The sequence below is a fragment of the Pan paniscus genome, chromosome 4 (assembly GCF_029289425.2).
Source record: "Pan paniscus chromosome 4, NHGRI_mPanPan1-v2.0_pri, whole genome shotgun sequence".
In the NCBI taxonomy this organism is placed as follows: Eukaryota; Metazoa; Chordata; class Mammalia; order Primates; family Hominidae; genus Pan; species Pan paniscus.
In genome coordinates, this window is record NC_073253.2 from 111,277,438 (window position 1) to 111,305,151 (window position 27,714).

The window sequence follows — 27,714 nt, forward strand, 5'->3', positions numbered from 1 at the left end:
CAGGAGGGCAAGAGATTTCATCGCACCACTCAGAACAGTGCACAGTTTGAAACTTAAGAGTTGTTTATTTCTGGAATTTTCCATCTACGTCACAATACCTGTGTTATTGCCCTCACTTCATCCCATCACGTAGCCATTTGACCATTTTACATCATCATAAGAAGGGTGAGTACAGTACAATAAGATATTTTGAAAGAGAAAGATACCATATTTGCACATTTTTATTACAATATATTGTTATAATTGTTCTATTTTATTGTTAGTTACTGTTGTTAATTTCTTACTGTGCCTAATTTATAAATTAACTTTATCTTAAGTACATATGTACAGGAAAAACCATAGTGTATATAGAGTAGGATACTATCCAAGATTTCAGGCATCCACTGGGGACCTTGGAAGGTAGCATATAATTTCTGATACATAGCTGTGTATTCTGAGTTTTTTGTTGTGGTGGTTTTTGTTTTTGTTTTTTTTAAACAGGGTGTCACTCTGTCAATGCAGGCTGGAGTGCAGTGCTGCCATCTCCGCTCACCGCAGCCTCGACTTCCTGGGCTCAGGTGATTCTCCCACCTCAGCCTCCTGAGTAGCTGGGACTACAGGTGTGCACCACCATGCCTGGACAATTTTTTGTATTTTTAGTTGAGATGGGGTTTCACCATGTTGCCTGGGCTGGTCTTGAGCTCCTGGGCTCAAGTGATCCACCTGCCTCAGCCTGCCAAAGTGCTGGGATTCCAGGTGTGAACCCCCACACCCGGCCTGTAGCTATGTATTCTTAATTGTTACACTCTAGTAGAAGTGAAATAACAACTCTCTGCTAGGTACATATTACCACCTCCTTTTACTACAGGAAATCCCCGACTTACCGTGGTTTGAGTTACTATTTTTATACTTTCCAGTGGTGCAAAAGTAATACAAATTCAATAGTAACCATACTTTGAGTACCTACAGAGCTATTCTATTTTTTTCACTTTCAGTGTAGTATTCCATTAATTACATGAGATTTTCAACATTTTATTATAAAATAGGCTTTGTGTTAGATGATGTTGCCCAACTGGAGGCTAATGTAAGTGTTCTCAGAACATTTGAGGTAGACTATTCTAAGCTATGATGTTTGGTGCATTAAATGCATTTTCAACTTACTATAGGCTTATGGGGATATAACTTCATCATAAATTAAGATCACCTGTAATTTTTTCATTGAAGAAAATCTAACTAGATGAATAAAATTATCTTGATTTGGGTGGTACAACATGACTTCAAAATTCTAAATGGAATTTAGAGGCACAGAATGAAAAATACAGGTAGATATTATCTACTCTATTTTAAAAATGTAGATCCTTGGATCAAGATTTTCAAAATAATAAGTTGCAGGCTTTTTAATAGAAACTCTTTCTACCCAAGCTATATTCTTAAAAGTATATTATAACTTATTTTGTTTGCTAAAAAGTTTGTTTCGTGAAAAAAAGGCTGTGTGTGTGTATTTAAAATAGAGTTTATGTTTGTGGGAATAGTGTGTATGTGAACACTTGCCTGTCCTCAGCTGAACTGCGCTTTAATTATTTTGATTGCCATGGAAAAGAAATAGCACAATATAAAGGCTTCCTCACTTTCTTTGCTTTCTCTCACAAACAATGCCAAGCAATGAGATGAGGCTGTCACCTTCTCTGCTCTCAGGCTTCTACTGAAAGTGGACTATTTTGATGACGTGATGAGTCCTAGACTCTCAGGATTCACAGATACACATCAGAGGATTAAAGGGGCTCTAAGCATGGGGTTTGCGAGAGTTTTGGGTTTTCTATCCTCTGGGAAATGATCACCTTGTCTTTGAAAATAGTTCTTTAGTGTTAGCATGTCTTACTTGAGATCAACACAGGCGGTTAGTCCCATCATTTCCTTTGGGTAGGGACAATCCTTAGTGATGCCAGGGCTCTCAGGGTTCATTTAGGAGATTGTCCTGAGAATGCCCCGTAACAGAGAATAGCTATGGTTTCTTCCAGAAAGTGTTCCTTTGACTTGTCAATAGTGAGCAGGAGGCCTTTCTGATCACTTAGCACTAGAGGGTGGCCTCAGTATTTATGAACTCCTGTGAGAGGGCGGCAGGATGAAAGTACTAGTAGTAGCACTAGAAATGAAGTATTATTTATTTCTTCACAAGGTTGATGTTTTCCTTCACTTCCCCCAACACATACCCCCATTTTTAGAGAAATGTTACCTCCTTTTATAAATAAGTTCGGAGAGAAGTTTTGACCTGCTCAACTAGAAGTAGTACAACAAAGTAGGGAAGAGATGTGGTCAGCAGGAAAATTCTTCTACCTGCTGAGTGTCTTCTGTGGGTGATATACCATACTGAGCTGTGTGCTATATATGCCTTGTCTCAGCCTCAAAATACCCCTATGAGGCAGTGTGTCCAGTAGGCTTCAGTTAGAAAAACAGAAACCAGACTAATTTTGTTTGTTTGTTTTAGCAAAGAGATTTCAATGTTAAGGATTTGTTAAACAAGTATTAGAGAAGTGAAAAAACAAAAGAAGAACCCCAAGTTATAGCTCAGGAACTAGTTCTCAGTCTCAAAACTGGGGAATAATGGGCAAAGGTTAAAGTTACTAGAATGTAGAAGTTTGGATGAAGGAGTATAAGATTTTTATTTTGTTTGATTTCACCCAGATGTCCTTATTCCAAATCTCAGGATCTCTCTCCTTCCCAATCAATGTTCTAATGCTTGCACATGAGCCTTGGCAAGGCTGTGAATTCAACTTGCATTGTAATGATATATCCCACAGAGCAGCTAGAAAACTTAAGAGACTCTTTTACAGCTGCCTTAGAAGTTTTCTGGTTCTCTGACCATGTCTCAAGCTGGTCATTTTCATCTCCTAAGCACTCCAGTGCACACAAAATAGCTATCTCACCATATTATCCTCACAATGGTTAAACAAAGCAGCCACTTGGTCCGAGAGGACACTTGCTTCAGTAGGTACTTCATTTGTAATCAACCACAGGTGATTGCTGATTAATCGTGGGGGTACTAGGAGTCAGCACTGTATTCAAGGCCAAAGCCATGATCAAGCCTAAGCTCAGAATCTTATCTTGAGAATCTATTTCCTAGAATTCTCTATAGTTGGTCAGGAAATCAGAAACCAAATCGGCTTTTTTGACTGCGAACTGATTACAAGGAATTGGTATTGGAGAACCAAAACGACAAAAGAGTAAGGCTGAGAAAACATCGAGGCAGGAACTACAAGAAACAGCTAGCACTTCTAGGGTAGGGGTAACAAGGGAGGAGGTGGATTTATTAGAACCTAGAAGCTGGTGTGGCTGCTTCAGAATCTCAGAGATAGGGCTCAGCCCAGCCAGGATCCAGACCTCAAGGAGAGGGTCAACTTGACTGGGGCTGATGCCTCAAAAACTCAGAGGAAAGCCCCTTGGAGCTGGACTCAGACCTCTGAGGAGGAGGCTCTGGCCAGCTGCTGCTGGTATCTCTGTGGGGAACACACTAAGCTGGTCTGGGAGACTGAGGGAAGAATCCTGAGAACTAGAATTCAACAGCCACTGCCGGAAGGAAAAACCATTGCTGGGGTGATACCGACAGAAACTGGAAGCAAACAGGAAGGAGCAAGCAAGCACCTTCTTTCTCTTCCAACCTTCCACGTCCCTCAACACCCCTGTTGGCAGAGCTGGCAAAGCCAAAATGTGGTTTACATAGTCCGAGTCCTAACATCACAAAGCAGAGCATTAAAAGGTGGTTTTGGAACTGAGAGACAATGGCTTACTCACCAACTCAGGTCAGTATAATTGTTCTAATCTCAACACGTGGGGAAATAGGGGCTTAAGGTGCTAGCAGAAGCAGAAGCTAGCATTTGAGACCCATGCTCTCTACTGCTAAACCCCATTCACCTTTGGGTTTTCCTTTTATTTATTAATTTAGGACAGGGTTAAGATACTATTACACCCTGAGAAGCCTCTCTGAAAGCTTCTAAAACACATACATCTTCCGTAGACCAGAAATAATACAGTGTCAAGTGGGAAGCTCCTGGAAATAACGGGCAGTGCTTCATATAGAAATGGATGTCCAAAACAAAGGAAAATTTTCAAGATAATTATTATAAGAATAGTTAAATTTGGACTCGTTCTGACAAGAAACTTTAGGTAAATGCGTTTAAATGGATTGTTGCATCTACTTTGCAAACATTATTTAGACATATTTTTAGGGGCTTATAGGAGCTCTAAAATGACTAGCTTCATGCGGTCAAGTCACTATTTGTTTGGGTTTATAGTTGCATTGAAAAATTATAGAATGTGCAGGAATTACAACCTAAGGATATTTTATTGATATAAATAAACTTCATTTGCAAAAGTATAACCTAGAAATATGCTTACATGTCTCCTGAAACCTCACACTAGCTGAAATGCTGTTTCCTGTAGTTTCCTTAAACCATTGTAACTATAAAACAGATTTAAGTGAATCCAATGTTTAAAATACCAGAAATTTAATATATCATAAATTCCAGTCTCAGATGTCAAATTTGTGAAACATCAGTACTAAATTTATTGGTGCATTTTGAATATTCTTTTTGATGTTTTCCTTTAAAGGCAATTAAAGATTTTTTTTTTTTTTTTTGCTTTTTATATGTTTTTCCATTTTTAATTTGCAACTCTCCTCCTCTGAGCAGCCCTTTTCTCAGCAGTAAAATGAAACCACTGCATTAGGGGTTTTCTCTAGGGACCTCTTGGAAGTATTTTATGGTTTCCATAATTGTTGATTAAGTATAGCCAGTTCTTGACTATGTCAGGTACAAAGGGTGGAGCTACTCTGGGACAAAGAGAAGGCCCAGCATGGCTCTTGCCTCCCATCCCATCCCCTACTTTAAATAGGAGAGATTCACTTTTTTTGGTTTCATACATTGAAGTTTATTTAGAAAAAAATGGTAATAACAATGTTTGAAAACACATGGACTATACGGTCTCCAAAGCCCTCTCCGGATGTGACACCGCATTGACACACAGCTTGTCCACTTTTCGAGAATGTTCTGGGTAGTCCATCTTGCCCTGCAGCCTCTGCAGGTCCCACACATCCTGCATATCACAGAGGCCCCTTCCTTACCTCTGAAATGACTCACCTTTGACTATAACAGAGATAAACAAATCATACCTAGTGGAGACAAAGATTGTGGAAGCAGTGTCCATTTTGGCTCATTCCTGGTCACTAAGATACGTGCCCTTCACATGGCATTCTTCAAGTAACAAGAGTTTGTTTTGTTTTGTTTTGTTTTTTTAACTGTTTTAATTCTGGATTAGGGGTTTTGTGCCATCTGCTGGACATAGTTATTTCACACATACAAGAGAGTTCTACATTATTCTTAGAAGTATTTTTAAAATATTAATACCTTTAAAAATTGTGAAATACATGCTTATTATAGGAAATGGGTAAATATAGGAAATGATGAAGTATAAAAAATCCAGAGATACCTACGATTGCTATCTAACTGTTTTCTTACCTGCACACAAGAATGTACTTTGTTTGGTTTTAGTTTGTGGTTTTTATTTTAACACCAATTTGAGATAAACACTGCATTGATGTAGGTTATACAATAGCAGGAAGGGGGGATGCATTGCAAATGTAAGGTTCATGGAGAGAAAATGCTCTCAGTCACTGTTGTGTTTGTGAACCTTAGGGCTTGCATTGCCTATCATGCACAGCAGGAATCTTATGCTCCAATTTAACAGGGCAAGGTAGGAGGAGAGGTAGAGATGGCGGAGTGGGTTAGAACCTGAAAAAAAAAGTGCCTTATATTGCTCAGACTCCTGGGAAACAGATCACTAAGTTACTATTCACAGTGAAAAATGTGCCATTGATCCTTTCTATTAGTGGGTATGCATGAGTACCAATGTCCTAGTTGCTGTGGCAGATGATGCCATAGAAATAAAAAGTCATATAGATCCTGCCTTGAAGTGGGAGAGGGCTGATAGGGGAGACAAATGTGTAAATAACTATGAACAAGCTTGCAAACATAGAAACAGAGGTGCTTATTCTAACTGGGCAATGGGGATGATTACACAATGGTGATTTTAGACATACACTGCGGAAAGCGTAAGTGGGTCCTGGAAGTGGGAACATTCTAGCACTCTAGCTAGAATTTAGTGTCAGGCTAACGGAAGGATGCGGTGACAACGAGGCTGGGAAGGTAGAATTAGGTCATGTCATGCAAGGCCTAAAATATCATGCTGAGGACCACAAAGGACCACAAAGGTTTTGGAGGAGGAAAGTGACACAATGCAGACAAGAATTTTAAGGAGAATAACTTCAGCAGCGAAGTGTGGAGATTTAAGACTTAAGGCAGGGAAACTAGGTTAGGTTAGAAGTTGGCCTGGGAAACATGGGGTGGGGAGGGCGGGTGTGAAAAAGATGAAAATTCAATGCACTGAGGAAATAGAGCACATTCTGAAAAACACGTTCTATGACTAACTACTTCTAAAAAACAAAATTTGGACCCAGTTGTAAAAGAAATCTGAGAGCAAATACATGTTTCTGTGGATCTTTAATGGGAGGCAGAACCTTCCAAAATTAAGTGGCTCACCCTGAGAGGCCAAACCGGTAACAGTTTGTTTGTAATTACAAGCCCCAGACAGCCTTTCAGGGAGTCCCTGGGGCCCAGGGGTGGCGGAGGAAATGAAGCAGAATGAGGAAATGCACAGACAAACCGCCCTTGCTGTCTGGTAGCAGGATGGGGGAAGAAGGTGGGTGGCAGTCAGGTCTGCAGTTACTGGTCTTGATCCACAAGAGGAGAGGAAACATTTTAGACTCAGTTGTACCCCAGGAGGAGTGTAAGCCTGGGGCAGAGGGTCAGGTCCTGAACAGGGTTTGGTGGGAAGGCTCCCAAGTCAACACACCTAACCACTTCCTCTCTTAAACTCATCCACTCCTGACCCCAGGCCCTCCTCCTATCATCCTTCAACAAATAGGTGTCTTGGAAAGGATGGCCTTCAAGCAAAGATCACAGATTAAACAGAAAGAACCAGAACGGGATCTCTACAAAGGTACCAGGAAAATCAAATAGCTGGTAAGGGACACATAGAAGAACAAATATACTACAAAGCAGAACAAAAGACCCAAAAAACTTCTCCATGAAACAAAAGCTTTAAGAAAACACTTCTTTGAAACAAGTGATCAAATCAAAGATAGAGATATGATAAAAAGAGAGATGATACAAAGCTGGGCAGGCAGGGAAGAACCTAATGAGATTTATATCCCGAAATGCTTGCATTAAGGGAAAAAAAGAATGAAAACTAATGAGCTAAACATACCTCTTAGAACAACAGAACATGAAAATATACCCAAAGTTCTTAGAAGAATATGACATAGAAAAAAAACAAGAAAGCTAAAACTTAGTTCTTTGAGAAGATGAGAAATCTCTGAGAGAAAAGGTACAAATAAACAGTATTATGAATACATTAGATAATTACAGATGCTGCAGACATCAATGATAACATGATGATATTATGAACAAATTTTTGCCAATAAGGTTGAAAACTTAGAAGAAATGGTTACGTTCCTAGAAAAATATGATTTACTAAACTATCTCACAAATTTTAAAACTCTCTACATTCTCAGATCTGCTTTTGTAATAATAATGTGTATTGATCTTCCTTCTTAACAAATATGTTTCCACAACATTATTTTAATGACTACTTCATATCACATTATTTTGTTTTGACTATTAAGTTGCTGCCAAACTTTTTACTCTCCTAACTTAGCAACTCGAAACCTAGGAATTAATACAAGATTTACTCTTGTAGCTAAATTTTTGTGAAGATCTTTATCTTTCCTTAGAATAAATTTCCCAAAGAGGAATTGCTGGGTCAAAGATAATGTCTATTTTAAAGCTTTTGACATATACCAAATGGCTATATATAATTTCTATTATAGCCATTTGGTTTAATCACTTCTTTAATGCCTTCCCTTCACTCCTGTTATATACCAAATGGCTATAATAGAAATTATAGAATTTATATAGAATAATAGAAATTATAGCCATTTGGCTATAATCGAAATTAATAGAAATTATAGCCATTTGGTATATAACAGGAGTGAAGGGAAGGCATTAAAGGAGTGATTAAAGAGTGACGGGAAGGCATTTCTGGAAAGGAGAATAAAGGCACAGTTAGGTACAGCAAGAACAAAATGTGTCCTAAGACTGGGGCGTAGTGCACGATATTAGTAAGTCAAAGTAATAACACAATATTAGCATATAGTTGTGTTAAAAGTAATAGTAAATATAATAGTAATAATAGTAAAATAAGGAAAATAATTTAATTCTTTTAATATAAAACAATTAAACTGAACATTATTTCACTTATACCACTCTCTGTTTCAAATTAGAAATTGTGTAAAAAGTTTTTATGCTGTTTGGGAGGCCAAGGTGGGCGGATCACGAGGTCAGATCAAGACCATCCTGGCTAACACGGTGAAACCCCGTCTCTACTAAAAATACAAAAAAAAAAAAAAAAAAAATTAGCCGGGCGTGGTGGCAGGCGCCTGTAGTCCCAGCTACTCGGGAGGCTGAGGCAGGAGAATCGCATGAACCCGGAGGTGGAGCTTGCAGTGAGCCGAAATAGCGCCACTGCACTCCAGCCTGGGCGACAGAACGAGACTCCCTCTCAAAAAAAAAAAAAAAGTTTTTATGTTGTGCATCAAAAAACACAATAGAATATTTTTTAGAGAGGTTTTAGTTTTATAGTAAAATTGAACAAAAAGCACAGAGAGTTCTCATGTATTCTCTTGTTATCCCCCAACAGTTTCCCTGATTATTAACATCATGCAGTAGTATGGTACTTTTGTTATAATTCATGAGTCAATATTGACAAAGTTCACAATTTATTTTAGGGTTAGTTCTTTGTCTATTACATTCTATTCTATGGCTTTTGGCAAATGTATAATGGCATATATCCACTGCTGAAGTATCATACAGAATACTTTCACTGCTTTATTATTGTTTTTCAATATGTAAAAATATATGTATTTATTTACTGGCATATAAGGCATGCCAGTTCTACAAGGAAGTTTTGGGGGAAAACACTGAAGTAGTTTTATCCTATTTTTTTGTTTTGTTTCTGTTTCTTTGTTTTTTAAATTGTTTTAATGATTTTCCAAAATGCAGCTGCTGGAGGTCCTGAAATTGCATAACTCTGCTTACTCTCCTCTCTGTTGACTTTATTTCACTTACCTGCTAGTCACTCCATTTTTGTCACTGGGAATGATGCTCATTAGAGTCTATATACACACACAGAAGCTACTGGAGTGCACTTTGCAGTTTAGCCATGTCAGAGCCTAGACAACCCCTGACACCCCCACTAGAGCCCTCTGAAATCTGTAGACTTCTCCTACCTTCAACTCTTGCTCACAGCAGCTCCATTCACTTAGAATGTCCTTCTCCCTCCCTCTTTACCTGAGTTTTTCCCCGTGCATTTTTCAGGATTCACTAATTGGCACCTTTTCTAGTGAGTCTTTTTTAAAACAAATTTTTTTTTGAGACAGGGTTTCACTCTGTCATGCAAGCTGGAATGCACTGACTCAATCACGGCTCACTGCAGCCTCAACTTCCCAGGCTCAAGCGGTCCTCCTGCCTTGGCCTCCTGAGTAGGTGGGATTACAGGCATGAGCCACTATGCTCGGCTAATTTTTTTATTTTTTGTAAAGACAGGGGGTCTCACCATGTTGTCTAGGCTGGTCTCGAATATCTGGGTGCAGGCGATCCTCCCACCTCGGCCTCCCAATGTGCTGTGATTACAGGTGTGAGCCACAATGTCCGACCAGGAGTCTTTCTTGACACCTTGATTCCCAGGGACAGCACACTAGTCCCTCCGCCCGCTCTGCCCCTCTCAGCTGCACAGTGCCTTGAGTACTTGTGATGCACATCTTGTACTTATTTGATTACATATCTTCTTCTTTTAGACCTTTGAGCACTTTGAAGAAAGGAACTGTGTCTTATTTGCCCTTTTATCATTGGCACATTGTCTGGCTCATTAAGAAGTATTTATCTGAAGGGCAGTGTTGATAGATACCCTTGAGTACATCCAGTGATGGAGCCACTGGTCCTGGCTCAGGTCTGTAGTATTCTATATCAGTGCCATCCACTTCTGGACCCCCATGATGACTCCCACTAGAAAGTGTACCTTTTCAAAAATACAACTCATAACACCTTCACAGTAGAACAGCAGCTTGATAAAACAGTAACCACAGCAAACCAGAAGTAATAGTACCCAGACAATAAGGGCTATTCTTCTTGGAGCCTTTCAATTGGAGGATTGGAGCAGCCCAGTGAGAGCTTGTTCAGTAAGTGCTAAGAAAGATGCTAACAGCTTCAGGAAGATAAAGCTAGAGAGTTTCCTACTGTAGCCCCTCCCTGGATACTTATAACTTCCAAAGCCAGCAACTTTTTAATTATTTCATAAACCACACCCTATATCATATAGAATTTATTAAAATTACTTGGCTGCAGTAAGAATTTTCTTATAATCCTTCTTCCTTACATGAAGGATTGTATCCTATAAATACTCTTTGTATTCTGCTTTTTAAATTTAACAATATATTTTGGAAATTGTCTTATATAACTCCATAGAGATCTCCCTTACTCTTTTTTCTTTTTTTACAGCTGCGTAGTACTACATGTACTATGTACTGTGGTACTTGGGGATGTACCATAGTTTTTTCAACCACTCTCCTGTGTATGGGCATTTGAATATTTCACAGCTATAAACAGTGCTGCAATGGATAAGCTTATGAATTGTGACACTTTTAAGTACAGAGTATATTCCAAATTAATATACAGATAGCTAAAAACTGGTAAAATAAATTTAGTTTGGTGCAAAAGTAATTGCGATTTTGCCGTTGAAAGTAATGGCAAAAACTGCAATTACTTTTGCACCAACCTGATAATACCACTCATAACTCATAAGCATGAAGGTTTTACTTTCTGAGAACTAAAGGGTAAACTAAGGAGTGTTTTAGTATGTGAATCCTTCATTTGAAAAAGCAACCAATTTTACATTACATTCAACTTATTCTCTAAGAAACCTGAGAATATCTGAAGATGAAAAAATATAATTTTATAGCAAAAATCATGTCAAGTTCAATAATTTCTGGACTTGCAAATTTAATGAGGTATTATTACCTTTGAAAAATACTCTTCAGTCTTTTAAAAGGAAATTATCTTTTAAAAAGTGATATAAAGTTCTCCTGAAGATTTATTAGTTAAACCATTATTTCAAAAACTATATTAAGTGTTGCTTGAGCAACTTGTAAATAATACAGGATAATTATTTTGTATGACTTAGTTTCTTACTTAAATTAGAAAAATAAAAGGAAGTAAGGTTCAGCGCCGTGGTGCACTGTTATTTCTTGCCACTTTAATTTTAAAAAAACCTCTCAGTTGGGACTTTTCTTGGTTGGTTACAAACCTTATCTTTTAGAAAATTTTCCTCTGTCTAGTTTTAAGAGCATTACTACCTTTGCCCTCGGCCCTTGATGTGTTTGTTGTGTTTCAGTGTTGCCGTAGTACATTAGCAAAACTCCCTTCTAGAAGCAAAGTCAAACATTGGCCAAAGAATTTATTTTCTAGGAAGTGATTGACTGTGGAAAAGTCTGGTAGGATTTTTACAAGCTTTGAATTTTATCAATCTGGAACTGGCAAGATGGAACACATTTTTAATTATGCAAAATTTGCTGTGTAATCTCAAAAATATAGCAGTGGCTTAATACATAAACATTCAGGTCAAATATATTTATTCTGGGACCACCTTAGGATTTTTGCATCATTGCCAGATGGGTTGCAAGCTCTTATAATTGAAGATTTTGTTTCCTTTCCTTGTTCTTTGCGGTAAAAGTAATTAGTAATGAAATAGCAGTGTTTACCCTACAATTCACGAGTGAACAGAGCAAGTATTAACCTGCCAGTGAAGTGGGTTTTAATAACCCACAACATAATATCCAAACCCTGGTGGCAGAGGACAATGTTTAGAGGGTGGTAATTTAGGGATTAGTATATGTCTTAGACACTGTTTATAAACATGCTTTAGTTTTCTCTTGGGAAAACAGCTTTTACTTAAATGGTTTTAACACTGAAGAAAAACATTATATATATATACGTGTGTGTGTATATATGTGTGTGTGTATATATATGTATATATATATGTAGTGCTATTAGTGCTATTTACACTGAAGTACAAAATAGCAAAGGGGACAATTTGGTATTAGTATTAGTTAAACTTTTGAAGTTGACATATGACAATAGAGTAAAAACTTAACTCTAGATTAACTGATTATTGTGAATGGAAGATGAGAGAGAAGGTGAACTCTCATAATCCGATTTCATGTGATTTTAGAATAGAGTCATGGTGGAAGAGTAAGATAACATTTACATCCATCCCTTCCTTCATTTTCTACCTCCCCTCGTCCCAGCCATTATTATACAGCATTAAACTGTAGAAGCACCTTTGAGGCCTTCTCATTTTCCCTTGAGGGTTCTATGGTTTCTCAGCAAAACAAAGGAAAGAAGGCAGTACAGTTTTCCTTTCTTTCCAGTATTCTTTCCTTCTTTTTCATCCAACTTAAAGGTATGTGTTCTTTCTCTTTACCACCCTACTAGTTCATCTTCATGAGGCAACTCACATGAAGAAGCAGGGAGTAATAGAACTGTGAAACTTCATCATTTGAAAGGCGCACCTTTACAAATGATGCATCCTAAACCCGATCCCCTCTGAGGTTAGTAGAGAACGAAGAGGAAAAACAAGCCACATCATGTAGATTCTGAATATATATTGCTATATTCATGTGTTATAGTTAAGAGTGAAAGACAATTGGAGTTCCTTTAATTCAGTGTAAATGAAAATAAAAATAAAAACTAAGAAATGAGCATAATAGGGCCATTGGGATTTGGAAGAAAGAATCTCCACACTTAAATATTTGAGGTGAGTGCTTTTGAAGGATGTTTATCAGGAAAATGCTGAATATATTTACCAGGTTAATGCTGAAAATGTCACAGTATTCTGGTCTCATAAAAGTTTTCATCCTTTTCCACTCTCCATTGGTGGAGGGGGGTAAACAGAAGTGGTTGGTTTTTCACAAACCTTAAAATTGCAAGAAATAATTTGAATGTATAATTCAAGAGATCCATAGTACAAATAAGGTGTAGTAGAGAGGCCCTTTTAGATGCTGATCTGTCAGTGACCCAGGCAGGCCATTTAAGGGAGTTGGTTTTAAAGCGATGTCAGATGGTAGCATTTGTGGCATTAGCAATAGCAACTATGTGGTGGCATTGTGTTCCACAGATGATGAAATTCTCTGCTGAGTGCACTTTCAAATTATTTTAAATATACTGTATGTATTTTCACATTGTTTCATATTGACCCACAGAAGTGTGTGTGTGTGTGTGTGTGTGTGTGTGTGTTTGTGTACGAAAATACAACTACAAAAGTATGTCTAGGAATCTGTGGATATTGTAGATAAAGTTGCTTCTAGAGCATTAACATTGATTATCTAACAACACTCTCAAAGGCTTAAATCAAAGTTACTTTTAATTCTAAAGGACAAATGGCAGTGGAGATTTTTTAGAGGTTATTGTCTTGTGGTTTTGAAAACAGCTGAAACAGCTTGGAGAGGGCAGCAAGGGAATGACTTAATTGACCACCTGCACAGGCGTCCTTTCTCTCTACCAGATATGCCCCTGGTGGGATTGACTCACCTGTCAATTATCTCAGCGACCCATAAATTTAGCAAGTATAGGAACTCAGACTAGAGACAGAATGAGATTAAAATAGCTTGACTCTCTTGTCTTGTATATATGTGTGTGTATCTTTCACTTCTAAATATATTCCAAGAGATATCTTACAGATAGTGTCCCTGAATAAGTGGCATTATCTGCTGTGAGTAAGAACAGAGACCAACTTTTAGGCTAGAACTTAAATGGAATGTTTCTTGCTTTGATAATTTGCTAGTGTCCGTAGGGGTAATGATGGAAAAATACTCTACCCCATGCAAGACACAATCAACTGATGAAAATTCAACTCTACCTGCCACAGCATCCTAAACATAAATGGAAGTGATAAACGTATGAGTCATTTTGCCTGGAGTGTCGCTCAATGACCTGTGCCTCAGAGTGAGTGTGAAGATAGAGGTATGGACCTGGTGCCATTCCCTCAAGGGATGTGGTTCCTGAGGCCTCCACACCTTGCCAGGGTGTGGTATTCTGAGGCTTAAAAGTAAACATCATGTATCCATCATAGATAATTCAGCCATCATGGCTCCTATGTATAAGCCAGCTGCTTCATCTGATGCTGACCCTAAGGAATGATAATCTGTTCCAGTGCTGAAGAAATGCCTGGCTATGTTGGGTTATTTCAATGTAGCATTTTCTGAAGGGATTTTCAAGGGTAATTTCGTCTGTATATGACTGCTATTGACTTAACTGTGTCCTCTCCAAATTCATAATTGAAGTCCGAATTCCAGCATGACTATATTTAGAGATAGGGTCTTTGGGAGGTAATTAAGTTTAAATGAGGTCCTAGGGTGTGGGCCTAATCTGATAGAATTGCTGGTCTTGTAAGAGGAAAACAGCTTCTCTTTCTCTGTGTGCATACCAAGAAAAGGCCCTGTGAGGACTTAGCAAGAAGCAGGCAGCCTGCAAGCCAGAAAGAGCCTGACCAAAAGCTGACTCAATTGGCACCTTGATCTTGGACATCCCAGCCTCTAGAGATATGAGAAATAAATGTCTGTTGTTTAAGCCACTCAGTCTGTGATATTTTGTTATAGCAGCCTGAGAAGACTAATATAGTGACTTTCTTCAGAATCCAATCCTGAAGTCAGATGTGGCTCATGTGCCCTAAACAGGAGGCTTTTCTTTCCTAGTATACCCTTTGAGTGTTGCGTTACTGAAGAAGAGCTGAAGGAGGAAAACTTGAGATTATTTAAAGTGCATCCTTTCCTATTCCTTCCCCAGGCTTCTGTGTAGAGATGGTAATCACCAATAAAATAAATCTTGGATCAGTGTTGTATCCTTAAAAGGACATAGTACTGGGGGTCACCTAAATCTGAGATCCAAACCCATGCATCCTATTAGTATCTTTGTGACTCAGATGACTCTGAGCCTTGGTTTCCTCAGCTGTAAAATACAGAAAATTGTACTGCTTAGGTTCAACAAGGTATGGACAGCTGTATAGAACTATGATTGGCCAAAGAATGTATGATCTAATGCTAATAGACCGAGTGGGGAAACCCAGCAAGTCCCTTGTCTCTACATTCTCCCTGGACTCTCTGAGCATGTGTTCCTTCCTTCTGGGTATAAGGCAGGACCCTCTCTGGAATGGGTCTTATGACCTACAGTTAAACAAGGTAGGTCAGATATTGATGATTTCTTTATGGTCAGTTTCTACACAGATAGGGTGGAGGAAAAGTTAGAGTAATATTTTAAGGTTTTATGGCTGGCCTTGGAGAAAAGGGGTGCTGGTTTCTGTAACCCACCTTGGGGAAGAGGAATTCTAGTTTCTATGGCCAGCCTCTGAAGAGAATGGGGCTGAGAGATAAGAGGGCAGAAGACAGAGAGAAAGTTTTGCTTCTGAGGCTATTTCTGAAGCCTTCATTTTGAGATATTGCTTTTAAAACCCCAACACTACCCAACGTGCTTAATGAAGCAGTTGATTTCTATTCTGACCCAAGCCTGTTTTCTTTCCCCATACGGGGAAAGAAAACACTTCAGATCACACTTTGACTAGCTCTGCTCTAGGAGTCTGATGCTTGGGGGAGCCTCTTCTCTTTGTGTTAGAACACTTTATGGCTCTTTCATAGGCAATCTGACACAATGTCAGGACAAATCAGTTTATTAACCTGATTTCACACTTTTTGTATCCCCATCAAATGCAATAGCTTAGCATACATATGGCTTCTAGCCTGCTTGAAGATGAGCATCTTGTATAGGTTAAATGATCCTGAGCTGGGAACTGTTGTTTCTCATCACCATCATCAGTGGAGATGGTGGCAGTAGGTTCTCCCTGCCTTTTGGCAGTTCTTAATCTTATTTTTGTGTCACAGATCCCTTTGGCAGACAGTGATATCTATGGACCATTTCTCAGAATGTTATTTTTAATTTTATAAAATAAAACCTGTAAGTTGAGAAAGGAAACCAATTATACTGAAATACGCTTATCAAAATATTGTGACAGTAATACATGTGCCCAATTGTTAACACATCAAGCAAGATCTAGTAGCATGTCTAAGAGCTACTGTTATCTTGAAGAAGTGATGAACATAAGTAAAACTTTGACATCTATGGCAACTCGAGTGGGATCCCTCGACCAAAGTTACTGGGATCAGGTAACTTTGGTCCAAGTGTGGGTATGACAGAAGATGAGCCTATAAAGGTTAGAGATGGCTATGATGAACCTTCACTGATATACCAGAGGGGTGGGATATTATTGGCAGAGAGGAGTCATTGAAGTATTTTAATAGGAATGAGATAAAGAGACTCCTGATTTCAGAATATTAACAGGGCTGGAATGTATTAAATGAATTATGATGTCGGGGAGGGGGAGATAATACAATGTTTCTCATTTATGATCAGGTTACGTACTGATAAACCCAAAAAATTTTAAAGTAGAAAGTGCATTTTTGGCATATGATATTTTCAATTTACAATGGGTTTGTTTGGACGTAGCCCATGGCAAATCAAGGAGCATGCTTTCACACCATCATAAAGTCAAAAAGTTCTAAGTCAAACCATCTTCAGTCAGGGACCATCTATATGGGCAATAGTTTTACCATCAGATGGAAAGACTGCACGGAGAAAATTATACCTACTTTTCCTACCCTAGTATTTCCTTTAATAGCCTAATGATAAGGTTCATCAGAGAGCTTATTAATTATGCAGAATACCAGATTCTTTCCTGCAAATTACAACCGCAGTAGGTCTGAGATTCAGAAGAAAATTAGTGATTTTTGAAACAGCTCCATATGATTTTTATCTTCTACAAGTTGAAAAACTCTTCATAGGAATGTTTGGCTGATCAGGTCTGACATTGCATGTGAGAGTATCAAAGCAAAAACTGATGTAGACAAAGTGTAATTAATTAAATTAAATTAATTAATTTTTCTTTCCTTTTCAACTTTTATTTTAGAATCAGGAAGTACCTGTGCAGGTTTGTTACAGAAGTATATTGCATGATACTGAGGTTTGGATTATGATGGAACTCATTATCTTGGTAAAGAGCTAAGTACCCAATAGGCAGTTTTTCAGCCCTTGCCCTCCTTGCCCTTGTGATCTTTTAAATGTGTCCTTTCTTTCATTCATAATATGCTAAGCCAACAAATAGTTTGAAGGACCATAAAAGAGAGATAAGTTGGCTATGAGAGGGCAGTAAGAAACTCCAGCAGTGCTATAAAACACCACATATAAGTCTTTATGGCAGTGTCACTGTATTTTCCAATTAGAAATAATAGTTATTATAAATTACATTTTTTCACAGCCCCAAGTATTTACTTAACACACACAAAAAAATAAATTAAAATTCTCCAAAATAATGGCAGTAGAAATTATGGCAGCAAATGCAAGGACTGAAAAGTTAAGATAAACAAAATTAAATTCACCACTGAGGCTTTAATGTGTTTATTTTGTATATATATGTATCTGCTTATGAATTCTATTTATGAATATATGCGTTTTAAAATAGCTGTTATTTACTTTTCCTGAGAACCATTGTTTGAATTTTATAAGGAGAAATAACAAGGTGATTTTTAAAAAAATGTGAATATCTTATTTCTTTCAAGTTTTATTTTAGACACAGGGAGTACATATGCAGGTTTGTTACAGGGGGATAATGCACTTAGGTAATGAGCATCATACCCAATAGGTAGTTTTTCAACCCATTTACCCTCACCCCAGTAGCTCCCAGTGTCTATTGTTGCCATCTTTCTGTCCATGTGTAGCCAGCGTTTAGCTCCCACCTAAGTAAGAACATGCAGTATTTGGTTTTCGTTTTCTGTATTTGTTCACTTCAGATAATGGCTTCCAGCTGCATCCATGTTGCTGCAAAAGAGATGATCTAGTTCTTTTTATGGCTGCGTGGTATTCCATGGTGCATACTTACACACTATTGGTGAGAATGTAAATTAGTCCAGCCACTGTCGAGAGCAGTTTGGAGATTTCCCATTGATAGAATTGGAATTTCCAATTGGTCAGCAGAGAGGTGATGCTAAATGAGTCAAGCCAACATGATAACGCCTAACTCTTAAGTTACTTCAGTAGAAACGGCACCCTGTAGTCAGCAATGGTAGTTGATGAGAATCAGGGAAAACAGCAAGGCCTGTGGAAGCCTCCTCTGGAGAGTGGTGTTTTCTGATAGAACATTGCAGACCAGCCCTGGACTGTCACTCATGATTACCATCTTGTATGGGCTCCATCTCTCGCTCTCTCTCTCTCTCACACACACATGCACACACACACACACACACACACACACAGACGCACGCACCCTGTATATATACTACTGAAGTAATTTAGAAGAAGTAAGTTACAGGCATTTTAGCAGTGGGGTTTTATGAAAACCTGATTACCATTTAGCACAAGCTGCATTAGAAATTTATCAGAAAAGTTGAGTGAGGAGGTCAAGGCTTTGGGGAGTCACTGTGGGAATGATACATGAAGAGGTGTCAGCTGAAACCATGGGAGTGGATGAGCTTTTCACAACATTACTGTGTTCATATGGCATTAACGTATCATACTTTTTCTTTCAAGAGTGTGTGTAAAGAAGGAAGAATGGAGTTCTAAAAACTCAGAGTCTTCTTAATCCTGCTTAAGAGAGGTTTATGATGCTAAGGACTGTCAAAGGTACTATTGATTTTCTCCTGGAACCCCTGGCAGAGGAGAGCCTCAGTAGGGTGGTCTGGGGGAGTCAGAGGCAAGGTTTAACAGTGAGTGGGAGAAAATGTTCTGGGAGTACAGATACAGTCTGGCTTTGAATAAAGTGAGACGTGGAGGGAGAGTAGAAAAGAATCACCAGATGAAGTTACTGGAGATAGATGATATTAATATGTTTTACTTTTTCCAATTACTTTTTAAGTGATCAGAGATGAATGAACAATCAGAGAAAAACAATTCCATTCAAGAGAGACACACAGATCATAGTTTTCCTGAGAAGAACTGTCAAATTGGACAGAAACAACTGGTATGGCACACAGATTCTATGATTCCATGCTACTGGGGAGTGCCCCCTCGAGGATCTCTGAGATGCCCATGGATGTGGGTGGGAAGGTGGGCCCAGGCAGGACCTCACAGGGAGGAACTCTGCCGCCCAGGCTGATAGAGCTTTCCCTCCGCCCCACTGCTCACTGCGGGCTGCTCTCGCCTCACACATCTCCTCTCCACCTCCTGTGTACCCTGATTTTTAGCCCAGTGTTCTGTACAATAAAATTCTGCTTTTTGTGGAGAATATATACAAACGTTTTTATTTTTTTATTTTTATTTTTTGATTTAATAAAGTTTTATTTTTCCAAATGTACAGCTGGTTGGACCTATTCATGCATCTTCACCAGCAGCTGGAGCATCTCCACCCTTGGTATTTCTGGTGTAAATTACTTGAGCTCTGTGCTTTGAAACCAGTTTGATAAGTCCTTTACTAAGGAGCTCCTGAAGGGCTGCCCTGGCCAGGGAGCCTCGAATCTTCAGTCTCTCAGAGACCACAGCTGGGGTTATAAGTTTATAGTTGGGAACTTCCTTACAGAGTTTGTCATAGGTAGCTTTGTCAAACAAGACTAAGTTATTGAGCTTGTCCCGAACTTTGCCTTTGGACCACTTCTTCTTTTTGGCCTTGCCCCCGGATTTGTTCACTGGGTCTTTGTCTTTCTTGGCTGACTTTCCAGTGTCCTTCTTCTTCTTGTCGTCCTTGGGCGGCATTGCGAAGCTCGGAGAGTAGCAGCAGACACCGCAGCCTCGCCAAGATGTCGGACAAAAAAGCTACAAATGTTTTTATTTAATGAACCTTTATTTTGTTATTATTATGTCATGTTATGGCTCTAAAACTGTATGTATTAACTCATCTAATCCTTATCACACCATACTATTGTTAACTCCATTTTACAAAGAGAGAAACTGGGGCCTAGAGACGTAGCAATTTGCTCAAGGCCCACCACTAGTACGTGGCAGAGCCAAGGCTTGAGCACAGGCAGGTGACCCTGGGTCTCTGTTCTTAACCTCTTGCTGTGCTACTTAGAATAGTAATCGCTTGGTACTAAGTTGTTTGTATATGTCATAACCATATCTAATGCAGAACAGTTTAAGGTTAAGTTTATGAAACAAAACCATATACACCAAGATGAAATTTAAAAGAAACATTATATTATTTTAAACTTACTAGACTCTTATTAAACTAAATAAACTGCAGAAAAGTCCATGACATTCTGTTACTAATTTGTTACATTGAAATTCCTACATTGAAAGCTTCCCTTTTGTTTCCAGGTGGAGTATTTCATGTATATGTCAGCCTATGTTTTTGTGCTTCTGAGATTATTTTCTTCTACAATCCTTCAAAAGAGCATTTTCTTCCCCCATGACATGTGCTACATGTTCACAATAAGTTATCAGTACAATATTCGATTGAAGCATTTTGTTGTTTGTCTTCCAGCTCAGGCCTCATTTAATTTCTAATTGTCTTTCAGCTCAGGCCCCATCTAATTTCTAATTACAGTGGCTCACACCTGTAATCCCAGAACTTTGGGAGCCCAAGGCAGATGGTGGATCCTTGGAGCCCAGGAATTCAAGGCCAGCCTGGGCAACATGGTGAAACCCCATCTCTACTGCATATGTACACAAAAATTAGCCGAGCATGGTGGTGCGTGCCTGTAGTCCCACCTACATGGGAGGCTGAGGTGGGAGGATCACTTGAGCCCCGGGGATTGAGGCTGCAGTAAGCCATGATCATGCCATAGCACTGCAGCCTGGGTGACAGAGCGAGACCCTATCTCAAAAAAAAAAAAAAAAAAAAGAAAAGAAAAGAAAAGAAAAGAAAGGAAAAAAAAAAACCTCCAGAGACTTTTGAAAATGTCCCCCTATGCCCTAGAAAGTCATCCTAGCAATATTTCTCTTGTTCCAATCTGGCTTTGACTGAAAGTCGATCCTTCAGGTGGCTGAGTGGAGGCCAGTCCCAGGTAGGGAGTAGCTCCGAAATGCATCCCAGGGCACTGAAGGGGAGTGCCGGATCTACTTTGGGTTCTCACTGCGGTTTGAGACACTACATGGGCTTCTTTAGCTAACAGCCGAGGAAGGGCCTCTACTCCTTCGTCCTTACCCACATCAAATGCTAATTCTGATGTGCATCCCCATCAGATTTGGAAAGCTAAGTGGCGTTTTGCGGTTTTAAAAAGAATTCTTCTATTCCCCTTGATTGTTTTTTACATTTTTATTTTATGAGTGTTATACTATTTCTTTATTCAGAAAGAATGGCCCAACTTGAGAAAATGTACACCATCTTTTGAAACTTAATTAGATTAAACCGTTTATGTCTTTGTGTAAAACATATATACTTTCATGCCTTTACGGTGAAAGTTACAGAAAGTTCATTTTGGGGAAATGTAAAACAGATAAAACTATCTGGTTCTTACTATTAATACATTTATTTGTTTAATAGCAACAAATAGAGCGGCAGTTAAAATGCTTGGCATTTCGAAACCCTGGACCACAGGTAGCAGACTTTAATCCTGAAACAAGGCAGCAGAAAAAGAAAGCCCGGATGTCAAAAATGAATGAATATTTTTCTACAAAATACAAGTAAGATTCTGACTTATTGTATTTGATCTGTGGGATTATGAAATGCATGAATTCTCCTTGACAAAGCAATGAAAGATTCCCTCTTTTTGTTATTTATTATTTAAAAATATCTCCTCTAAAATATAATAGTACCCATGTGTCTGGACGTTAGCAACCTTAAGAAACAGAAAAATAGACCATAATCCCGAATTAGGAATCGATTTTTTAAAAAGGCTTCAATAGCCGTGTAATAGAGTAATGGCTTTAGTAGGAAAGATGATTTAAAAGTAACAAAAATGTATCATTAGAAGGATAAATAATATAACCATGGGAATGAACTCAGGATATTAAATGGGCACAGGACTATCATCAAGTACAATGATTGTTAGTGCATCGTTAAGTATAAACTAAGTAAACTGGCTGGGCACGGTGGCTCACACCTGTAATTCCAACACTTTGGGAGGCCAAAGTGGGTGGATCACTAGGTCAGGAGATCTAGACCATCCTGGCTAACACAGTGAAACCCCGTCTCTACTAAAAAATGCAAAAAATTAGCTGGGTGTGGTGGCACGCGCCTGTAGTCCCAGCTACTTGGGAGGCTGAGGCAGGTGAATCGCTTGAACCCAGGAGGCGGAGGTTGCAGTAAGCCGAAACCATGCCACTGCACTCCAGCCTGGATGACAGAGCAAGACTCCATCTAAAAAATAAATAAATAAATAAAATAAAAAATAATAAACTAAGAAAACTATAAAGGAAAATGATAAATTTAACTACATTAAAATTAATATGCCCATTAAAAACTCCATAAAAACAGTGAAAGACACACCATAAAGTAGGAGAAGTTATTAATAACATAAAAAATCAGTATCCAAAATATATGAAGAATCTTACAAGTCAATAAGAAAAGTGTAAATATCCTAATAGACAAATTAATAAAATGATAAACAGACATTTCATAGAGGAAACAACGAATAAACATTCAGGATACCGAACCTGATCAGCACATACACAGAAGTTCCATACTCCCCAGGGAGTCAGAATTTAGTCTGTTGACATCAAAGCTGATGAAGCTATGAGATATGAATTAGGTGTAAAAAGGTACAACCACTATTTAAAAACAGCTCGGTGTTACCTATGTGCCTTATGACCTAACATCTTCACTCCTGAGTATAAATTAGTATCTTGGAAAAAGTCTAATACATGTATAGGGAGATATGTTTAAGAAGTTTCATGGCATCACTGAAATAGCAAAGAAAATAAACTGTTAATAATCCAAATGTCCATCAACAATGGAAAAGATAAATAACTTGTGGTATATTTATACAGTGGAATACATATAGAAGTGAAAATATTTGAACAGCTACATGTACCATCATGGAAGTATCTCAACTCATGATCAGACTAACAAAGCAAATTACAAAAGGAAAATCACAATATGTTTAGGGATACCTACATATGTGTCATAACTAAGACCAAAACAAGGAAGTGACTTTATATATATACATATATATATATAATTTTTAAATTATACTTTAAGTTCTAGGGTACATGTGCACAACGTGCAGGTTTGTTACATATGTATACATGTGCCATGTTGGTGTACTGCACCCATTAACTCCTCATTTACATTAGGTATGTCTCCTAATGCTATCCCTCCCCACTCCCCCAACTCCGCAACAGGCCCCGGTGTGTGATGTTCCCCTTCCTCTGTCCAAGTGTTCTCATTGTTCAATTCTCATCTGTGAGTGAGAACATGCAGTGTTTGGTTTTTAGTCCTTGCGATAGTTTGCTAAGAATGATGGTTTCCAACTTCACCCATGTCCCTACAAAGGACATGAACTCATCCTTTTTTATGGTTGCATAGTATTCCATGGTGTATATGTGCCACATTGTCTTAATCCAGTCTATCATTGTTGGACATTTGGGTTGGTTCCAAGTCTTTGCTATTGTGAGTAGTGCCGCAATAAACATACGTGTGCATGTGTCTTTATAGCAGCATGATTTATTGTCCTTTGGGTATATACGCAGTAATGGGATGGCTGGGTCAAATGGTATTTCTAGTTCTAGATCCCTGAGGAATCGCCACACTGACTTCCACAAGGGTTGAACTAGTTTACTGTCCCACCAACAGTGTAAAAGTGTTCCTGTTTCTCCACATCCTCTCCAGCACCTGTAGTTTCCTGGCTTTTTAATGATCACCATTCTAACTGGTGTGAGATGGTATCTCATTGTGGTTTTGATTTGCATTTCTCTGATGGCCAGTGATAATGAGCATTTTTCATGTGTCTGTTGGCTGCATCAATGTCTTCTTTTGAGAAGTGTCTCTTCATATCCTTCGCTCACTTTTTGATGGGGTTGTTTGTTTTTTTCTTGTAAATTTGTTTGTGTTCTTTGTAGATTCTGGATATTAGCCCTTTGTCAGATGAGTAGATCGCAAAAATTTTCTCCCATTCTGTAGGTTGCCTGTTCACTCTGATGGTAGTTTCTTTTGCTGTGCAGAAGCTCTTTAGTTTAATTAGATCCCATTTGTCAATTTTGGCTTTTGTTGCCATTGCTTTTGGTGTTTTGGACATGAAGTTCTTGCCCATGCCTATATCCTGAATGGTATTGCCTAGGTTTTCTTCTAGGGTTTTTATGGTTTTAGGTCTAACATTTAAGTCTTTAATCCATCTTGAATTAATTTTTGTATAAGGTGTAAGGAAGGGATCCAATTTCAGCTTTCTACATATGGCTAGCCAGTTTTCCCAGCACCATTTGTTAAATAGGGAATCCTCCCTGACTCATTTTATGAGGCCAGCATCATCCTGATACCAAAGCCTGGCAGAGACACAACAAAAAGAGAGAATTTTAGACGAATATACCTGATGAACATCGATGCAAATATCCTCAATAAAATACTGGCAAACCGAATCCAGCAGCATATCAAAAAGTTTATCCACCATGATCAAGTGGGCTTCATCCCTGGGATGCAAGGCTAGTTCAACACACGCAAATCAATAAATGTAATCCAGCATATAAACGGAACCAAAGACAAAAACCACATGATTATCTCCATAGATGCAGAAAAGGCCTTCGGAAGTGACTTTTATAACATCAAGGTACAGTTCCTTTTTGAGGGGAGGGTAGAGGGATGCAATGGGTGGGGATTGAAGAGGACTTCACTGCTGTAACACTCTTTTGTTAAGCTGGACAGTGGGCACACAGAAGTTTGTTTTATTCTTCTTTATCTGTGCATGTAGTGTATATATTTTGCATGCTTTGATGTGTATAATTCAGGATTTTACCAAAAAAAAAAAAAAGCATCAAATGGGCCGGAAACCATAAAACCTTACCAATACAGGAGAATATTTGAGTTAAGGCAAAGGGAGGACAGAATCTGACCTGTGGTATAGGTTGATTTCAGGACCATGTACTCCATCATTCTTGTAATAGATTTAAAATATCCTCTTCTGCTAAATTTCCTGGGGTTGCTTAGGAAGAGTTTCATTCCACAAATAAAGCACTTCAAAAGCGAATCTTCATTAGAAGGCATTCTTGCTAAAGCGTGATCATCAGGCAGCAAGTACACATAATGACTAATCCTTTCCCTTCCCTGCATTCTTAGGAAAAGGAACAGGATGGAACGATATTACTTAGCGAACAGAAGGAGAGGAGGCATTGTGCCTGCTTAGGGACAAAGGGTGCAGGAGTATTATACATAATTTTGCCATACTAGCTTAGGGCCACCAGCCTTTTGGACTTCAGTGGTAATAACGGCTATAAGTTATACAGAGGTATTTTTGTTATTCTCAGGTTTTGAAGCAACTCAGTTTTGAAGGATTTATTTCAAAATGGTTGGGTTTGAGAAGGTGGTAGGATTCCTGTGAAAGTCCTTTGTCCCTGGCCATGTTGTAAGGGCTGACAGAGACAGTCTGGACTCTGGGCTCTCCTCTGGGACAGAGCATCCCACCTTCACTCAGAGCTTATGATGTATGATCCTCCATTCTTGGTCACCTCCTTTCTCCCTCCACACTGGGTAAAAAGCAGAATCAGAAAGGAACAGAAGAAATGGCACTTGGAGACTGTTAGCAAAGGTGCTTTTCTTTCTTCAAATGATTATGGTGTAATAACTGACAGTTCTAATTTTAGGTAACAAAAATGTGGTAGTTGCATTCGGCATAGTGCTTTTAAGAAAAAAATAATTTGTTAGGGAAAAATCTATCAAGAATGGTAATATTTTAAAGAAAACTTTGGGGGCATTTGTAGGAGGAAGCTTTAGTTAGCTATTCCTCGTAATTTTCTTAGGTAGATTGCTGCATTTCCCAGCAATGCTGGAAAAATGAAGTGTTACTCTAGATGACAAGTCTGGCTGCACTGGAAGTTGTTTGCTCTCATATTGACTGAATTTCCCGTGACGTCACTGCCATACAATATTCTGGAGTGTTTCTGGTAATCCCTGGAGTTCTGGTCCAGAGTACCAGTGTTTCTGGTAATCTCTGGAGTTCTGGCTCAGGGTAAAATGGTCATGTGTATGATGTTGATTGTACACTAATTTATTCTCAATGTTGAGGATGATTGCCCTGTCATGTTAATGTCATGCTTTTCCTTTGTAGAATAATGAGGAAGTATGACAAAAGTGGCAGGCTCATCTGTAATGACGCTGATCTGTGTGATTGTCTAGAGAAAAACTGCCTGGGCTGCTTCTACCCATGCCCCAAGTGTAACTCCAACAAGTGTGGGCCCGAGTGCCGCTGCAACCGACGGTGGGTTTACGATGCCATCGTCACTGAGTCAGGAGAGGTCATCAGCACGCTGCCATTTAATGTTCCTGACTAGGTGCTCTTGTATATGGACTGATTTGTTTCTTCTTCTTACACATTTAAGTTGACCTCTTTCTTTTGGGTGAATTTTAGGGCTTGGGTGAAATATCGAAAAAAACATACTGAAGACTCATGTTCTGTCAAGCCCCAGAACAATGTAGAATGGGCAATAATTCTGTAACCTTCTTAACTGTGTCAACAATTTTCAAGTCCCTTAACTTGCAACCAAAGGATGTAACAATGGAGGGATCAGCATTTCTCATCAGCACCCTCATCTCTACTCTGCCTTCAAATTAAAACTCTCTTCCCTCTTTGCTGATATCTGAGAAAATGTAGCTTTAAGATTTTCAAAACTCTGTAGCTGAGAGCTTTTCTTACATAGAACATAGAATCATAAATTTATAATATCTAGTTATCCTTAGAATCTTATACATCACTAGCTGTAAATCAGAATTGCCATTTGGATTTTAAAGAAAAACTGTGACTTTGCACTGTATACCCATAGCCTCATTTTTTTATTGTTCATGTTTTAATAACATTAAAATGAAATTTAGTAATACTTGGTAGTATTTTTAATCATTAAAATTTGTATTGTACTTGTAAAATTGAACAGTTAGGAATTTAATATCCTAAAAGCCAGGAGTTTACATATTTTTGATTTCAGAGGCAGTATTTCAGGATTTTTTTTTCATACAGAGGAAACAAGTTATACAAAAATGATTTTCTGTATGTTTGCTAATTGAGTGCGTTGATAAGCAATTGACTAGATAAATGATGTGGTCTTTTCAATTTTGATACATCATCAGAGCTATACAAAATTGAATTCAGCTTTCTTTGAATTCATTTTTTTATGACAGTCTTTTTTTAACCCTAAGTCAATGGTTCTCATTCATGAGAATTGCCTGGAGGACTTGTCAAAACATAGATTTTTGCAGCCCCACATTCAGAATCTGGGACAGGGCTCAACCATCTCTTCCACGTTACCAGGTGATGTTGATGCTGCTGATGTGGGGACCACACTTTGAGAACCACTTCTCTAAATTATTTTAGATACATAATGTAAGGAAGTATTTAAACCTCATTGACTACGATACTGCCACTGCACAAAGCTGGAAGTATTTAAATAAAGTAACGTAATA

At 38.5% G+C, this 27,714-nt stretch overlaps 2 protein-coding genes across 3 annotated transcripts; one reads left to right on the top strand and one right to left on the bottom strand.

Moving 5' to 3' along the window:
• Positions 1-131: 131 nt before the first annotated feature.
• On the top strand, positions 132-27,134 carry ARL14EPL (ADP ribosylation factor like GTPase 14 effector protein like). 2 transcript variants are annotated; one of them, XM_057302333.1, is made up of 5 exons: positions 132-165; positions 18,771-18,863; positions 19,096-19,200; positions 21,658-21,797; positions 26,369-27,134. In XM_057302333.1, exons 3-5 carry the CDS (start codon positions 19,105-19,107, stop codon positions 26,589-26,591), a joined length of 459 nt encoding a protein of 152 aa, XP_057158316.1. In that variant the 5' UTR covers positions 132-165; positions 18,771-18,863; positions 19,096-19,104; the 3' UTR covers positions 26,592-27,134. The 2 variants fall into 2 exon arrangements, with proteins under 2 accessions (XP_057158316.1, XP_003826766.1); XM_003826718.5 differs by lacking the exon at positions 18,771-18,863.
• Positions 19,515-19,984, bottom strand: LOC100985281 (small ribosomal subunit protein eS25-like). The gene has a single exon (XM_034960372.3). The coding sequence runs from the start codon at positions 19,926-19,928 to the stop codon at positions 19,551-19,553; it is 378 nt and encodes a 125-aa protein (XP_034816263.2). The 5' UTR covers positions 19,929-19,984; the 3' UTR covers positions 19,515-19,550.
• Positions 27,135-27,714: the final 580 nt, after the last annotated feature.

What these genes read in the sequence shown, in the direction of transcription:
- ARL14EPL (XM_057302333.1), top strand. Translation starts at nt 19,105, where the DNA reads ATGAATGAACAATCAGAGAAAAACAATTCCATTCAAGAGAGACACACA. An exon ending in AAATTGGACAGAAACAACTG is followed by an intron (nt 19,201 to 21,657) that starts GTATGGCACACA and finishes TTTGTTTAATAG; the next exon opens with CAACAAATAGAGCGGCAGTT. An exon ending in TATTTTTCTACAAAATACAA is followed by an intron (nt 21,798 to 26,368) that starts GTAAGATTCTGA and finishes TTTCCTTTGTAG; the next exon opens with AATAATGAGGAAGTATGACA.
- LOC100985281 (XM_034960372.3), bottom strand. Translation starts at nt 19,928, where the DNA reads ATGCCGCCCAAGGACGACAAGAAGAAGAAGGACACTGGAAAGTCAGCC.